Consider the following 17,640-nt stretch of genomic DNA (forward strand, 5'->3'; position numbering starts at 1 on the left):
AGTGGTGCTTAACCACTATGCCACACTCCCAACCCATTTTATTTTTTGTTTTGAGACAGGTTCTCACTAAATTGCTCAGGGCCTCGCAAAATTGCTGAGGCTGGCTTTGATCTTGTGATCCTCCTGCCCCAGCTTCTCAAGCTGCCGGCATTATAGGAGTGCACTGCCACACCCAGCACACCATGTTGGAAATGATGATAGGGTCATGTATAGGGTGTGCTATTAAAGTATGAAATTGGATTTCTAATAAAATTTTGTGGCAGAGGTAGAGTGGGCAGGTGGGAGTTAGTTTGAGGAAGTGGTACATGCCATGAGTTTTGAAGGCACTAAGTTTTGAAGGGTAAGTTGGCACTAGCTGAGAAAATAAAAAGGAAGGGGTGAATAATATATGCAAAGACATGAATGTAAGAAAATCCTAGAGGAGTCTGAAGTACAATAAAACTTCACGATAATGCAATAACTTGAATTCAGATACAAAGCAATTTGCTCACCCAGTCATTTCATTATGCTTGCAAAACAGGACTCCTGTATTTTACATGACTGAATGTTCTAGATCCTGCTTATATTTCCACAGCAGCATTTCAAGCTATAGAAAGTGAGCGAAGTGTGAAATATGTGGATGGGGTTGTGATAAAAGATGGTTCTGAAGAATTACGTAGGGATCAGATTGTGGAAGGTCTAAAGTGTGACACAATAGCCTGAATTTTATCCTAAAAGTAATGTTGAGTCAGGAGGATATTAAGGAAAGAAATGTCATATAAAGATGTGTGTTTAGAAAATAACTGGCATCAGCATAAAAGATAAACAGAAAGAAGCTAGAAATGAGTCATAGAAATCAGATAACAAGCCACAGCAGTTATGAGAGAAAGGATGAAGATCTGAACTGGAGGCAAAGAATTTCAAATGGCATTAGGAAGGACAAATTGACAGGACTTGTTCACTGAAGGGTGTGGGAAAGAAGGGAATGATGGCTTTTCTGTTTTGGATGACTCAGTGGATGGTAGATTCATGTGCCACCATAGCATATCCATTGTGCCATGGTCAGTTCTGGGGAAAAAGAAGATAATGAGTATAGTCTTCTATGTGTTGAAAACTTGTGACAAACCCACATTTCCTTAATTATTCTCTCTTAGGTATTGCAATTAGGTTAGTCTAACATAATGAAAAAAAACATTCGATTTCAATAGCTAGACCTGAGCTAGATTAGATTCATTTTTTTTTTTATGACTCGACTAGGAGATTTGGAAATGAAGCTGTCAGGGGCTTAGTTTGGGGTTATTTGTCATCAGCGCAAACTAGGACTTTAATAAATGGGAAGAGGCAACACTGATTTTCTTAAGGAAAAGGAAATGAGAGTGGAGACACCTGTTCTTGGAAAAAGACGGTTCTTTCCTAGTGTTGTCAGGCATTTGTTATGGTGACGCTGACCAATGCTGTGAGGAGACATTGTGACTCCCTTGTGAATTTTCAGTAGCAAAAAGGAGGTTGAAACTTTTTTGAAAACTTATGTGATGCAGTCATTTAATCATTCCATAAGTCATTCATGAATCTTATCTGCCCACCCATCCATCTATCCGTCTATTCAATAAATATTTATTAAACATCTGCCAAGAGCCATGCTCACTGAAAAAATTAGGAGAACCTGAGAAATTTTAAAAGGGAGGGGTCAAATCATGATCTGAACACTAAAAGGAAACTTTGGTACTTCAGATCTCTGGTGTTTAAAGATGGAAAACAGGACAGGAGATAGGAAAAACCAATGTGGAGTAACAGCCACTCTTGGTTGGACTGATTTTAGCTGTGGTTAAAGCTTATTACTTTTTCAGCATTTCTAACTTAATATTAAGAGTATTTTGACCCATTGTGCTTCTACTGGCCCAGTTTCACATATATATTATCCTGTACATAAGTATAGAAACCAAACAAAAAATTATATTCTTTCTCAACTTTTAGGATGATTTACATTGACAGAACTAGGATAAGAACCATTAATTTCTTTTTCCCTCAACTACCAGATCAGTGATTCTTAAAGCATGAACTACAAAAAGTAAATGGGTCATAGCCTTTGGGTCATAAGCCACCAAAATTCCTTTAGTTCTAGTCATGTAAGTTTACTCTGTTCTTTGATAGCAGCAAGACTTGTATGCTGGTGCTCCAGAACACCTGGTTTCCAGTCGAAGGCTCTGCCCCTTCCTAGCTGTGTAGTCTTGGGCAAGTTACCTAATCATGTTAACCACTTACTGAGCACTCGGTATATTTGCACATACAAACTGTAGGCATCCTTTCATTGTGGTATCATGAATTAGCTTATTACATGCTGTCTTATGAGTTGCATTCTTATTTAATTCCCCCCAACAAATCTATCAACTGTGATTACCCCCAACTGAGGAACAGAGAAGTTAACAAAGTTCACAAAGATCAAGCTAGAACTTGCTTTAAGTACCAACATGCTATAGTTATTACACTCTACTTATTTCTCTAAGAGTTTTGATTTTCCCATCTATAAAGTAGAAACCACAACAATGAATCTGTCAGTATCATTACAAAATTGAGAGACAATTTTACATATAAAAGATCATTGTTGTGGTTTCAATTGTGGCTATTCTATTATCTAGAAGTCAATAACCAGTAGAGTGCTTTTATTTCAAGCCTTTGCCCCCAAATCCAGGCTCCGATATATTCTACTAACTCTCTCTCCCCATCATCTTTCAGACTTATTTTTCTCCAATTAAGTTAGTGACAAGACTCACTGTTTTTTATAATTCCAATGACAGTGTAACTATTTTTTATTCAACCTTTCCTTGCCCTGATTTAGCCTTCTTTCATGATTTGATTAATATGCCCAAATACCATATTTCTATCACCATGTGTCCTTCATTACTAATCAGATACAGATAACACAATAACTTCACCCTGGTATCTAAGATGATGAGTCTCTTAGTCCTATTTTTCCCATTCAGACTCACTGTCCAGTAGAATCTAATGAAACTGGGGCAACATTTATTGATCTACATAGAGTCTGCTCTGTGCTAGGCACTGGTGGTGTTTGATAGGAAAGACAGTCTTAGGCACAGCCCTCCTGAAGAAGAGACCAGAGAAACACACATGAAATGTACACACACATACTCTACAAGGGAGGTATGAGGTGGGGTGAAAATGAATCTAGTGTGGTGGTTCAGAGAGGGCCCTCAACCAGTGTGGCATCATTCACCTCAACGCCATGAATTTTATTCATTCTCTCCCTTCCTTTAAAAAACTCCCCATTTTTCTCCATGCAAATCCAATTATCCTATCAGTCTTTCCCAGGATTCAACTTATTTACAATATTAAAATTTGCCTAACTTCTCTAGCCTCAAATGATTTTCTTTTTGTACTATAGATTGAACTCAGTGACGCTTAACCATTGAGACATTTTTAAATGTTTTATATACAGAAAGGGTCTCTCTAAGTTGCTTAGAGCTTCACTGAGTTGCTGAGGCTAGCTTTGAACTTTTGATCCTCCTGTCTCAGCCTCCCAAGTTGATGAGATACAGGCATATGCCACCATGCCTGAAAACATCTTTTCTTTATATAATCTGAGCACATTTGTGGTTATAGGAATCAGAGTTGATTATGTGATAGATTATGGGTTTTAGAGTTACAACAATTTGATTGTTGATATATTTAACTAGAAGCCCTGTATTCATTAGTTTCTACATGGTGCTGTAATAAATGAGTGTTTATTTATGAATGACTGAGTGGATATGGACATCAAGTGTCCATCTGAAAATCTTTGCAACCAAACAGGGATTGGAATCATGGCTCTTATACTTTAAGCAATCATCCTAATGCTTGAAATTAACCTAATCCCATGCTTGTTCATTTGCTTTACATTTTATATTTGAGCTAAAATTTGATGCTACTTGTACTAACATTGCAGAAAAACTGATTGCTTATTATTCTGGAGTTTTGGTTACACTAACATTACCTGTCTTAACAAAGATTTCAAAGATTTCTAACCCGAAAACTGAACCTGTCTATGAAATTCACTTATTTCTGTTGTTTACCTTCTAGATTATATACTTAATGCCAGATTTCTACATCCAACTAAAGATAAATCAACAAAATAAGGACCTTAAATTTCAGCTCAGAACAAATATAATCCATGTAACAAACTACTGTACTTATTTTTATTTTATTTTATTATTTTGATTTTCAGAGCTCTATTTATCCTAAAACCTAAAAGTAACTAGTTAAAGCTAACAGAATTCATGGAAGATGAGTTTAGTCTTTTTTTTTTTTTTTGCAGTAGTCAGGTTCAATTTTGGTATAAATTTTTTTCCAGAATAAATTATGTTAGAGTTGTATGGAGAGGGATATAATATCTGGGTACAAAATGTAGGACCCTAATCCATTCGTTTCCCTTTTAAATGTCAATGCATAATACTACTCCTAGATAAGGATTTTCAGTTGATCCACACTTATTGTTCATGCACGTGCATGCAGTTCATGTGCACGTGCACATAGACACACACACACACACACACACACACAGTACCCATACTCTTTAAAGACTGTGTCCGAAACAACCATGTAATAACACAAAGTTCATTTCCCTTTGAGCCCTGTGGGTAGTCATTATAAAACTTCTCAAACCACAAAGAGTTCCATAGCTTCTATATCATTAGTATCCAAATCCTGAACTTTAAACATAGTGCTCTTTCAACCCAGTATGGCAAAATGACAACCTTTAGAAGAGAGGGGCACTCTGGGATGTACTCCTATTTTCCACTGACTTGTGAATAAATTTGAACAAACTTCTTTTTTTTCCTCCAGCCTTCAATTATTGTTGCACCAAATTCATCCATTTGTTCAACAAATATTTGTCAGGTGACTACTAAGTGCTAGTCAATATTCCAGAGAGTGATTCTGTTAGCTATGCCAACAGCAAGGTGAGCATATCTAATAGACAAGAGTGATTCTGTTTGACAGATTGCATGGTGAGTAGAAAGAGGATGTGCATAGTCAAACCAAATTACATCTTGGCTTCCACACTTAGTAAGATCTGTCACTAAAATCTCTGAAAATAAATGACTTTATCTATAAGATAGTCACAGTTCAAATAATATTTAACGAGTGCCTCCATGTGCAGGCACTGCGCTAAGTGCTAAAAAAGCAGCATGGACAAGCAGATAAGGACTCCACTGTGATGGGACAGTGTGTTTCAAGCACATTTGCATGCCCTTACTGCACCATTAGTCTATGTGGGGGGTTTAAAATGTGTCCACAGAATCTTTGGAAGTTTTTCCTCAAAATGTTGAAGCCTAATTCCTTCACCTTTGAATGTGAGTCAGGCTCAGTGATGGTATAGAATATGGAGAAAGTGATGGTCTCTGGCTTTCATGGCTATGTCATTAAAAGGACAGCTTCTGCCTGCATGTCTCTTGGATTGCTTGGTCTTTGGAAAGTCACCTGCCGTGTCCACCATTAAGCACCCTGGGAAGAGTTCCTCTGAAGAGAAGCTGAGTCCACCCACCAACACTTAGCACTTGCTATCCACGGGAGTGATCTACCTTGGAAACAGCTCTAGTCAAGTTGTGAGATGACTGCAGTGCTAACCAAAACCTGATTGCAACCTTGAGAAACTCTGCACCCAAACCTTATAGCTAAGCCACTCCCTAATTTATAATCCATGGGAACTGGAGGATATTAAGAGTTTATTGCTGTCACTTAATCTGAGAGGGAGGGCAATTTGTTACACAGCAATAGACTCATTACCTGTGATAGGAACATCTGGGTGAATATAAACAATTATGGTGACAAGGTTTTCAAATCCCCTTTTATTCACCTCCCATGTGGGCAAATACAAAATTAAATAATTCCTCACCTATTTCCATTACTACAGGATAAAATCCACACTCCTGGGTTATATTCAGCCCTACAGAATCCAAGCTGATCTCTCCTTTGGCCAAAATAGTTTACCCATTTTTAACCAGATACTCTGAGAATTCCTACCTCCAAGATTTTGATCATGCCTTGTCCACCTACTCTTCTTGTTGTCTATTCATCTTTTTTCCTTCCAAGCATATTTTCATCCTGGGGTAATTCTTAATTGCTTTAATTCATAGCAATTTTGTTAACATCCTGTAGTGTTCATTACTAATGCTGCTCATTTAATACTCATTTTCCTAAGTACTTGTGCTGTTGCACATCAGCATTAAATAATCAATAAATATTTGCATGCTTATCATGTGCAAAGTACTACAGCAAAAGCTATATTTACTGTTTTTACTTTAATCACATTTAAATTTTTATTTTTAAAATCTATTGTGGCACACCTTCCAGGTGTGCTTCTTCACTCCACAATTAAATTGTAAGCAACTTGAAGACAGAAAGTAGTTCTCTTTTTATAGCCAAGCCACATCTATACAGATATGAAATTTCAGAAGTTTCTTTTTAACCATCTCTATATAGGGCAGCAGTTTCAAAATAGTGAAAAGATTTTGACATTCATCATTCTCTTGCTATTGATGAAACTGGAAGTATAGTGTTATACCACTAGAGTGTGAAGCGCTTGTTTATGTGAAACTGGGTTCCTCTGGCCATGTAACTTAACCATAAAATCATTTTGGAGGAACAGCTGCTTGGGAAACTGCAAACACTTCAATCCTTTGTTGTCAATGTGACAGTACTTTCTGAGAGGAGGCTTCCTCCCCTCAACTGTCCTGAAAATGTTAGCTTCAACATAAGACATGAAAAACAGCATGAGATTTCTGATATCTTAAGGATTACAGTGGAAAATCCAGTGCTAACGTGAAACAGAGGATGCTGGCAGCCACTGAAATGCTGCAAAGTAACTCAGGGGAAAGCAAGTTCTTCCCTGAAATTATTCATGGAATTAAATCATTCCCTGGTTAAAACAGAGAAAAGACAAATACACAAAATACTAGCAACAGCAGGTGATGCCTATATTATTTTCTTTTCAGTTTGCTGCAATTTCACTCTCCAAATCTGTCCTAAATTGTGTCAATCTCATTTGGACAGTATGAAATTAGAGCATTACGGCCAAACTCGCATTGAAAATTCCACATTATAAAAAGTAATTCTCTATTGTTTTAAAGAAATCTGGCTTTTAAAAATATGGAAAGAAAATGAGGGATTAGCCAGGTACAATGGTGCATGCCTATAATCCCAATGGCTCAGGAGGCTGAGGCAGGAGGAGAACAAGTTCAAAGCCAGCCTCAGCAACTTAGTGAGGCCCTGAGATACTTAGTGAGACCCTGGGTCTAAATAAAATATAAAAAGGGCTAGGGATGTAGCTCAGTGGTTTAGAGACCCTGGGTCCAATCCCCAGTACCAAAAAATAAAAAAAAAGGAAGGAGAGAGGGAGGGGGGGGGGAGAGAGAGAGAGAGAGAGGGGGGGGGGAAAATGAGGGATTAAATAAGAGGTGTTAAAAAGAACAGAAAGATAGGAAGAACCTGGGGAAGTAGGCTGGGTGCAGTGGCACACGCCTGTAATCCCAGAGGCTCAGGGAGGCTGAGGCAGGGGGATCAAGAGTTCAGATAGCTTCAGCAAAAGTGAGGCCCTAAGCAACTCAGTGACACCCTCTTTCTAAATAAAATACAAAAGAGGGCTGGGAATGTGGCTCAGTGCCCCTGTGTTCAATCCCTGGTACCCTCCCTGCACCCCCAAGAAAAAGAAACGAGGAAACTAGCTATGTCTAAGGGAAATCTATAGACCTTACAGTCCCACAACACTTTTGAGTAATCAAGATGTCATGAAGAAGAAAATTGAAGTGGGAGTTACCAAACCAGAGCTCCATGTCCAACCCACTCACCTGCTCCTGTGTCTCTCAGCCATTTTCCATGTTGCTGCAAAATACCATCTGACCCCAGGGGCCTTTTGTTGGCTGTGTGTGTTCATGTGTATGTACGTCTATGTGTGTATTTGCCAGATGCACAGAAAAGAGTCTGAGACTACACTGAAATGTCAACAGTTCTCTTTGGAGAGTAAGATTATGCAGAATTTCCATTTTATAAATTACCTTATTTAACTTTTATTAATGAGCTTGGACAGAAAAATACAAAAACATTTTTAACTGCAGTTAATCGTTTAAAAATTCCCATGTTTTTTCATCCCCTTCAAAAGTCTAACTCTTCAAGTCTAATACTCTTGGTATTGACAAACAGACTCATCTCCCACATTTTTAACAAATATCATACTCTTTTAGACAAGAGATTCCAAATTCCTGGTACACCTCTTTCCTATACCACATCCTTGCTCATGTTGGTTGCTGTCTGTAAGGGATGCAAAGACCCTAGTTGCCTACCCTGGGAAACTCCTACTCACCCTTCAAGACTCTGCTAAGGCCAGACTTCCATGCCAAGCCTACTCTGATATTCCAAGCACTGCTGTGTAAGCTGAGGCAAAGAGAATTCCATGATCCTGAGCCTGATTTTATTTTAAACTTTGATACTTTGTTCATCGTGGAGTTTCTGCATTTAGTTTTGATTTCTAAAGTAATTAAACTTACATGTAATTAATCTCATGCACTGAGTTTTCTTATCAACTTCTCAGATTTTGTGCTACACTGGCCTCATTGTAGCCACAGTCCTGACCCCAAGCAAAGCTGCCATTGCTCCTGGATCTGCTCCACTGTGAGACTGCTCACATTGCATTATCACTTCTGATATCTTATTACTCTCCTCTAGGATCGATTCCTTTGAGGATTCATGGTTTCCTTCATCAGCACTTAAGGTACCTAATAGGTATCTTTTGAATGTGTGATGATGGCAAGAATACATGCTGTGAGACTTCAAGTCTCTTAAATGTTCCGAACCTTAATTTCCTCATCTATCCAATAATGATATAAATAAACACAAAAATTATATTCTGCACTAAGCTCTTACTATGAACCAAACATTTTCCTAAGTATTTAAGAATTATTAGCTCATTTTACTCTCCCAACAACTCTATAAGGTAGGTGCTATTATTAATCCCAATAAATAGATGTGGAAACTGACACTCAGCATCCAACAGACTTGTCCAAGGCTTGTGTTTAAACTCAGGCAGTCTGAGTCCAGTGTGTGTGCTCTCAGTCTCTATCATGGCTTCTCATAGTAGTAAGATTACATTATAAATATAAATATGTAAACATGTAACCAAAGATTTTATGTCTGAAAATGTGCAAATATTAGAGGGCATTGATATTCTGCTCCTCAATAAAATTCTAACTGACCAGAGAGCTGGAGAATATTGTGTGATGTGGCATTTCTTCCACAAGAACTACTTCACTCTAAAAATACATTCGTTCATTTATCAAAGACAAAGGACAGAGTGTGACCTAATCAAAAAAGAATGAGGAAACTTGAATAGAGAGAGCAGCATAAACTGACTATAGTTTGGTGGCCAGATTTCCTGATGCTTGAAAGAATGTTTAACACCTGTCACTTGGGAAAACGTGGTCAGCCAACCACGCAGGCCCTCATCTCCTGTGAAACTGCCTGTGAACCTCCCACAAGTGAGAGGGAATCTGCCCAAATGATTCCCTTAACTCTGGCTCTTAGCTTCAAAGGGATATTGGAAACATCAACTGATACTGGCAAACTCAGCAAGTGATGATGCTACTATACCTGGGAAAGTATTTTAAATAAATAATCATTCATCTTTACTTATCAGGTAGATGTAGATGCTCATGCTCCCTATGAGAGTAACAGGAAGCCCCCTGCTCATTGGGAAAGGGGGATAAGAAAGAGGTAAAAAAGACACTTGACTCCATTAGCCGATTTCTGTGATGCACTCGCCTCTGGGAAGCATAACAGGCAGATCCCCCAAAGTGGGGATGATACAGAAAGAATAGAAAATGAAATAAAAATGAGACTACCACTGTGTGACCAACAGCTATTCTCCACTCTATTTTTTTCCTTGATGATTAATCTGCACTGTACTTCAGAGGCATTTTCTGGCTCTGTGGTGCAACTCTGTGTACTGAGTCCAGGAGGACATTCATTGAGAAACCCTTCTGCCATGGTGTCTGGCACTAGGGAGTGCCCATGTTCACTGCATGAGTGTCACAGCCGGAGCTGTAGCCAGCCCCATTAGGAGTGGGGCAAAGCTATGTTCACCTTCTTCGCCTTCCTCCCATATATTTCAGACAGCTCTGTGCAGAATGCTAGAGGAAACGGAATCCCCATCTAATCCTCAACTCTATTTCTATGAATTTCACAGAATTTATGTCCATGTTACCATGTGAAGGGTCAATACTATTTCCAAAAAAAAAAAGTCACTAGTTATTGATTTAGGAATGAGGTTCTGGTTGCAAAATTTAAAAACTGCTCTAAATTTCCCAAAATGTATTAAGCAAGAAGAAGACTATAAAATCTCCCATATAAAAATCTTTCCTAGGCATTCAGAATTCCCAGGTGGACCTAGCTGAGGAGGAGTCATGGGCTTCCTGTTCATTTTCTTTTTCAATATGACATTTTTGATGACATAGTCATATTCACCTGGATCTGAGAATTTAAAATCCAACTAAAACAAGCTGCCTTCTTGTCTTTACCCACTTCATATTCACATTGAGATTTTGGTTTTGTTTTTATTGCCCACTTTTGGGTGAATTTTGCAATCCAGTCACATCATCTCCATCTTTTAAAATGCATCAAATTCTGACCTCTGGCACTCCTGCTTGCGCCCTGTGTTAGGAATTGTGCTGCATCAGGTGTGAGAGTGATGCTATGAGGTGATTTCTGCTGCCACTGTCATGTCTGATGAGTGAGTCAAGATGGGAGCAGCAAGAATGTCAATGCGGGTATATGCAACACACCAATGAGAGAGATGAAGAGATGATAATTAGAACTGGAGTGATGGGGAAGGCTGCGGGGGAGGGTCTTAGATGTGAACTTACATTCTGACAGCCCTGAGGACAAGACAGGAGCATGTGCATCCCTACAAGGTGGGGATGAGTATGGGATGTAAGGGCATTCAGCTATCTTCTCGGAGGCACAGGCTCCTTACTACAGAACAGGAAGAAGATGCAGTTGGAAGAATTCTAATTATAAAGGTCTCAAATGATGGGAAAAAAGGAGGAGAAACTTGAAAGGCTCAAAAGATGTTTAAGGAGGATTGTTTGATGATGAAACAGGAGAAGAATTAGAGGTAGGACTTACACAAGCATGCACACACATGCACACGCTCATATACACACAACGCTACTGAAGCAATCAAGCGTGGAACAATGGGATCTTGAGCCAAGAGGTAACCAGCAGGATGGAAAGGAAGAGGTAATTCCAGGATGCATTTCACAAGACTAATTGTAACCTGAAAGCTGGTGGTTATGGGAGGTGAGAAAAAGGGAGAAGTCAGAGATGACTCAGGCATTTTGAACCTGAGAAACTGACTAGTGTTGCTGGAACTCAGGAAAATGGAGAAACTGGATGAGGCAATCTCCAAGCAAAAGATTAGTGGTGATGAATCCTGACCTCCCCAGAACAAAATAATTATCATCATAAGTATAAAAGCATGCATGGATCCCACAAACACCAATTGATCAATAATTTCAATCTCCCTTCTCATGTTTTTTCCTAGATCTGCTGACAAGTAGAAAACCCAAATTCACTTTTATAGCCAGGTTCAACCTATAAGTTTTGAGCCAATAAAGGTAGTAAACAAAATGATTTACTGTGTGAGTCCCTCAATTATGAGCATTGAATCATGGGTGTGCTAGAGAGCAGGAACACCAAAATGTATTAAGCACATACACATGCACCTGCTCCCTTCCATGAAGACACCACAGGAAAAGTCATCAGAAACAGCCTCACTCCTCTGGTGTCACAACCCTCACCCATGAGAGGCCTCAAAGGCTTTTTTAAAAGAAGATTACACAATAGTTTCCTCTGAATTATTCAGGTATTGTAAGTAAAACAACCTGCGTGGATTCCACAAAGCAACAATTGATCCCAATTTCAATCTCCCTTCTCACACTTTTTCTAAACCTGTTGATAAGTAAAACAAAACAAAACAAAACAAAAAATTCATTTTTAACCCAGGTTCAATCTATAGCAATGGTAACAGAGAGCATGAGGAAGAAAAAGGAAATGCTGAGAACTTAAATGAACCAGGCCTAGGATCACCTTTGTTGCCACCTATGACCTGAATAAACCAACTGTCTGCAGGTGAGAACTGTCTAATGGACATATAGGATCCAACCCATAGTAACCATATGTACCCTGAGAAATTAATATTTCTGTGCCTTAGTTTTTTTTTTCCTTTTTAATAGGGGAAGGTGCTAGAGATTGAATCCCAGGGCACTTTACCACTGAGCTATATCCCCAGCCCTTTTTTTATTTTGAGAAAGGATCTCACTAAGTTGCTGAGGGCTATCTCAAACTTGAGATTCTCTTACCTCAGTCTCCCAAGTTGTTTGGGATTACAGACATGCACCACTGTGCCCAGCTTTTGCCTTAGTTTTTTCATCATTAAAATAGTTCAAAGAGATGATGTGATACTAACTAAGGTAGTATATAAAAGTACTCAGCACAATAACTGACACAGTAAGGATTTAAAGAAATGTTACCCCATGTTAATTATTTTTCTGCACACTGAAAACAAAATGTAGGCTTTGGGAGTCAAAAGACATGCTAGAAGCTTTAGGTGATCTTGCACTTAACAAAGCCATTTAGTCAGATTTGGTTGGATGGTGCTTAGTATAACCCTGGGATAATGGAAATTTGAATATAATTCAATTCCATTCTGCTACTAGCTCCTATTTTCTAATGTGGGTTTTCCTTATCCTCTGAGGAAGCAGGGATGTTAAAAAGTAAGTCTTGGGCTGGGGATGTGGCTCAAGCAGTAGCACGTTCGCCAGGCATGCACGGGGTGCTGGGGTTCGATCCTCAGCACCACATACAAATAAAATAAAGATGTTGTGTCCACCGAAAAATAAAAAATAAATATTAAAAAAAAATTCTCTCTCTCTCAAAAAAAAAAAGAAAGTAAGTCTTGAGGTATTTGGGGTTTAACTGAGTGTCAAGACAGATGTGCATGGAATAATTTCCATTATACTTTTAGTGATATTTTCACTAGCAATTGAAAAAACATTGTTTTCATTAATGTCACAAAAATATGACTACTTGTTCAACATGGCTGCAGTGTGTGTGTGTGTGTGTCTACTTATCTCCTGTGGCAGGATTTTACCATTCTTGAAAAACACTGCAATACTTAGAAACTACTTGCCTGGACTTTCTTGGGTATGTAGTATCAAAAGAAGACAGACTCCTGCACGTTTTGCCTTAGTCTAAACGTATTTGAGGAGGTTCATGTTGTTTGTTTGCCTTTGCTCCCAAGCCTATGGGCTTTAAAGTTTGCCTCTAGACAAGCCACTGCATGAGGATATTGCAAGAAGTTGGAAGGACTTCAAACTTGGCGCTTTGGCCCACTGCCACCCCGTGTGAACACTCAGAAAGCATCAGGGCCTGCCTGCCTGCCAGGCTGGAGAGGTTTTCTTTACCTGGGATTTGCAATTTGCAGAAGCTAGTTACCTAAGTTGTTTGTTGCAACACAAAAGGAAGGGAGTGAAGACAGATGATATGTATTATACTATGGATTGGCATGCACAGTGACAGGGGTTCACTCACCAAAAATCCAGACTTCTCTAGGTGCCCAACAGCCAAAAAGACTCAGCAGGGCTTTTTCCCATCACTAATTATGTTTTTCTGAATAATTTGTCAAGCTATGCAGACCTGCCAAGCTTTACAAAGAGCAGAATATGCCCATGGGATTATAACTCATTCTCATCATGGCCAAGTTTCAGCTAGGGGTGTAGTCTAAAGTTCTATCTTAATTTTTTTTTAATTGCCCAACAAACACTACAGACCAGAAAGGACTTGAACTTTCAAACAGGACATGATTTTCATGATGCTACACCAGGGTGACAAAGAATTAGTCAGATGGAGGGTGCATTCTACATAAAGTGCTCATAATGATGATAAATGAGAAATACATTGAAATGCACCTGTTCCCTGTATTTCTTGATTTCATGATAGAGACAAGTAAGAGGGGTTCATATTTTTAATTTCTAATGTTTAGTCCTCTTTTACTAAATCTAAATGAAACAACATGAAAAATGAGTACTAACTCCTAGATATAATAAATGTGAATCCAGAGGCTCAAAACCAGATACTGGAGCCAGTCTGCCTGGGCTCAGATTCTGGCATCACCACTTATAAAGTGTGCAACTTAGTCAAGTGACTTAGCTTCTCTGTGCATTAGTGTTTCAACTACAAAGGGCATAATTCAGTTACCACCTGAAGAAATTATTATTGTTTATTAGCCAGTTTTAATCTTTCAGCATCATAAATAGAAATGAGAAACAAAGAAAAACAAGAACCACTTTGAAAACCAAGTAAAAATACCGAAATCTAAATTGGAAGTTATTCCCCCTCTATCACCAGAGGAAAAAAGTAACTGCTTCTTTACTAGTTTTAGGTTCTCTGGATTGCTCTACAGAACAGCAGTTTTATACAATTACAACTCAATGTATGTTTTATACTTTGTTGATAATGAGTTGGAACTGCAGGCATCATTTTTATTTGGCTCTTATTTATCCAAGTAAAAATTTCCAGACCTAGGAAGAATTAGTATGTGAGGGTAAGATTCAATAGAAATCTCCTAGACAAAGAATAAGGAAAGATGGTCTATAATATGTTTCTGTCCTATGCCACACAACGATTGAGTTTTGGCAATCTACAATCTCTCTGGGTTCCAGGTTTCTCATCTATAAGGCAACAGGGTCCTTCCCATTCTGATAACAAAACAATGAACTATTTTTTAGACTGAGATCTATGTAGTCTAAGAGACTATACTTGCAGTGTTGAAACTATTCTGTAATTTTGTTCTCTCCTAGCCTCAGATTTAATCACTTGATGTCTAATTATTATTACAGTATGATAGGCACACAGTAAAAAAAAATCATTATTCATCTCCTTTCAAATGATGTGCTTTTTATTCAGAGCCCTCTAGATCAAGTTTAGGAGTCACTTGTCACATCGTTTCTCATTTTCTCTTCCTAATTTAGTGGAATTAGAAGAGCTCTGGGGCTAAGGATATGGTTTAGGTAGAGAATTTGCCTGGAATGTGTGAGGCCCTGGGTTCAATCGCCAGCGCTCTTAATAAAATTTTTTTTTAAACAGAGCTCTCCATGATTTTTCTCCATATACCTCTCAATATTAGAAGGTAGCACCGATAAGTTTAAGACTATTCATTCCCAAACTTTGTATTTCTCTCTTCAAAGTTACACAAGAGGAAATTGAAAAACCTGTTTAAAAAAAATAAGAAATTGGTGCAAATGAGCTGTTGAAAGGAGCTATTAAAGTCCTACCACTATCGTTAGCAAACTCATCATTAGCATTGTAAACCAGAGTATTTCAGAGCATTTGTCCTATTTCCATGTTGAATCTATTATTTCTGAAGTCCATACCTTACTTACCAATCTTGTAAACTTAAGATAGAAAAGAACACATAGATTCCAACAGTACACAATGAGATCAGTCTGTCTTGAAGAACTGACAGGGGCATGCGCTCACACACACACACATACACACACACACTATGAAGAGAATAAAATTGTCCTGTTTTTATAGTAACTTAACAAAAGCTGATCAACTTTATATAATGACATGTGCAAAAGTCCTTTAGAAATAAGGTGCTATTCAAATGTAAGAAATTATTTATTATAGCTCTAAGAGTTTACAAGCTCTACGCTAATCGAGTTGATATTTCTTTTGAATTGCCCTATAATGTGTGATTCAAGTAGACTCTGCCACAGCTCTCCTCTTATGTTTTTCAGGACTAGGTAATTGAAAAACACTGCCCTTATTTTTAAAATCACTAGCTTGCTATTGTCTTTACAAAGTAATTCAGCATTGTATTCTTTTACATAACCAATTACTATAATTCACTTGAAATACAAATTGTTTAACAAAAATTAACATATAATGAACAATTTTTTGAAACTTGAAACAAATCGCTTGACTTTTATTCCTCTACTTAGAAAAACTTGTTCCAAAGGGATAAAAAACAAAAGCAAATGCAGCATTGGTCAAATCTCTGGGTTTGGAAAACTCATTTGCTCCAGTTCTAAGGTCGTTTTAGAGTCCTCTCGGCATTTCCATTCTGGATCTAAAAGAAAATAATGAACCGAGTTGGGCATCCTGCCCATTTTATAACTTGGCAATGATTAAATCTTACTGAAACAGCACTAATTAGAAAACAATCTTCTTTGAAACTAAAAGTGTTGACACATTTACAACACTCTGTGAAGAGAGAAGAGAGTTTTATAGTCCTCTGAATTTCATTTGTCCAGTTGATCAAACACAAGTCTGTGGTTTCTACTACAAAAGTACAGAATGATCTAGCCTGATACTGCTGCTGGCTTATGCTGCACATATCAGGGTGAGATTTGTGATATAAATAATAAAAGAGTCAAAATTTTATGGAGATTTAAATATTCTGGTTCCAGCATGCTTCGGACTTTTCTAAATATTACAACTTTTCTAATATTACAAATGTAATTTTTCTGTTTGAAAACTGGGAGAAAACCCATACAAACACTTTCAAGTAGTTTTTTCAAAAAACTACTCCAAGAAACAAATTTTAGAACAAGACATTGAAGTGGTACCCCAACAACTTTTAAACAGCATCCCAAAGTGAGGGAAACAAATAAATCTCATCTACTTACAAGTTGGTTTTGCTGTTGGAGGAAATTTGGTCCGGGTAATAGCCAAAATTATGAAAATAATGACTGGCCATAAGATCAAGACAAGTGTCCAAAGCTGCAAAATAAAAAATCATAGGAAAAATTGTTAATCAAGTTCTTGAGTCAACAAAACAAAACAAAAACAAAACCCTGAGTATAAGAGGTATGTTACATCATAATATACCAAGGTGGATATTTGACTCTCCGTAAATATGGTTATTAAGAAAGGAATGAGAAACTTTTTAAAATACAAGAGACTTTACAAGAATGATTGCTCCAGGATTAACACCTTGAAATGTTCTTCTGAAGTTTCCTTTCTGGTCACCTGTTATGACTATCTCAAGCGTGACTATCTTAAAATTCAAATCTAATTGGTAACTTCCTTACTTAAAAATCTCTGAGATTCAGGAGGCTGAGGCAAGGGGACCACACATTCAAGGTCAGCCTCAGCAATTTAGTGAGGTCCTATGCAACTTAGCAGGACCCTGTCTCAAAATTAAAAAAAAAAAAAATGGTTAGGGATATGGCTCAGTGGCAAAGCATTCCTGAGTTGAATTCCCAGTACCCCTCTCCCACAAAAAAAAAAAAAAAAAAAAAAATTATGTGAGTTTCTCAGATGCTTCTTAGATAAGAATAAACATTCAAAACAGAACATATGAAACCCAGCATCATTTCAACCCATGCCTGTCTTACTACTTCCAATGTGAGTATTCTGTGCTCAGCCACAAAGCCCGAAATGGCTCCATAAATAATGTTGAGCAAATCAGTAAATTAATAAACTAACAAAATGAATAATTGAGTCAATGAGCAAGTGAGCCAACAGGAATTTGAAGTTCTCTACAAACCTCCCTATGCCACTGCAATATTCTGTATCTGCTTTCACCATAGAACTTCACATGTTAGAGTCAAC

General features: G+C 37.9%; 1 protein-coding gene across 2 annotated transcripts in view; it reads right to left on the reverse strand.

Moving 5' to 3' along the window:
* Positions 1-17,640, reverse strand: part of Abca12 (ATP binding cassette subfamily A member 12) — a 171,662-nt gene that overhangs the window by 142,359 nt on the left and 11,663 nt on the right. For both annotated transcript variants that reach the window (XM_058577446.1, XM_046440002.2), the window contains exon 2: positions 16,713-16,806. In XM_058577446.1, coding sequence (XP_058433429.1) covers positions 16,713-16,806 — 94 coding nt within the window. The remainder of the gene's footprint in view (positions 1-16,712; positions 16,807-17,640) is intronic.

This window comes from Marmota monax, unplaced genomic scaffold (genome assembly GCF_021218885.2).
Source record: "Marmota monax isolate L192 unplaced genomic scaffold, Marmota_monax_Labrador192_F-V1.1 WCK01_AAM20220418_F8-fsc00041, whole genome shotgun sequence".
NCBI lineage: Eukaryota > Metazoa > Chordata > Mammalia > Rodentia > Sciuridae > Marmota > Marmota monax.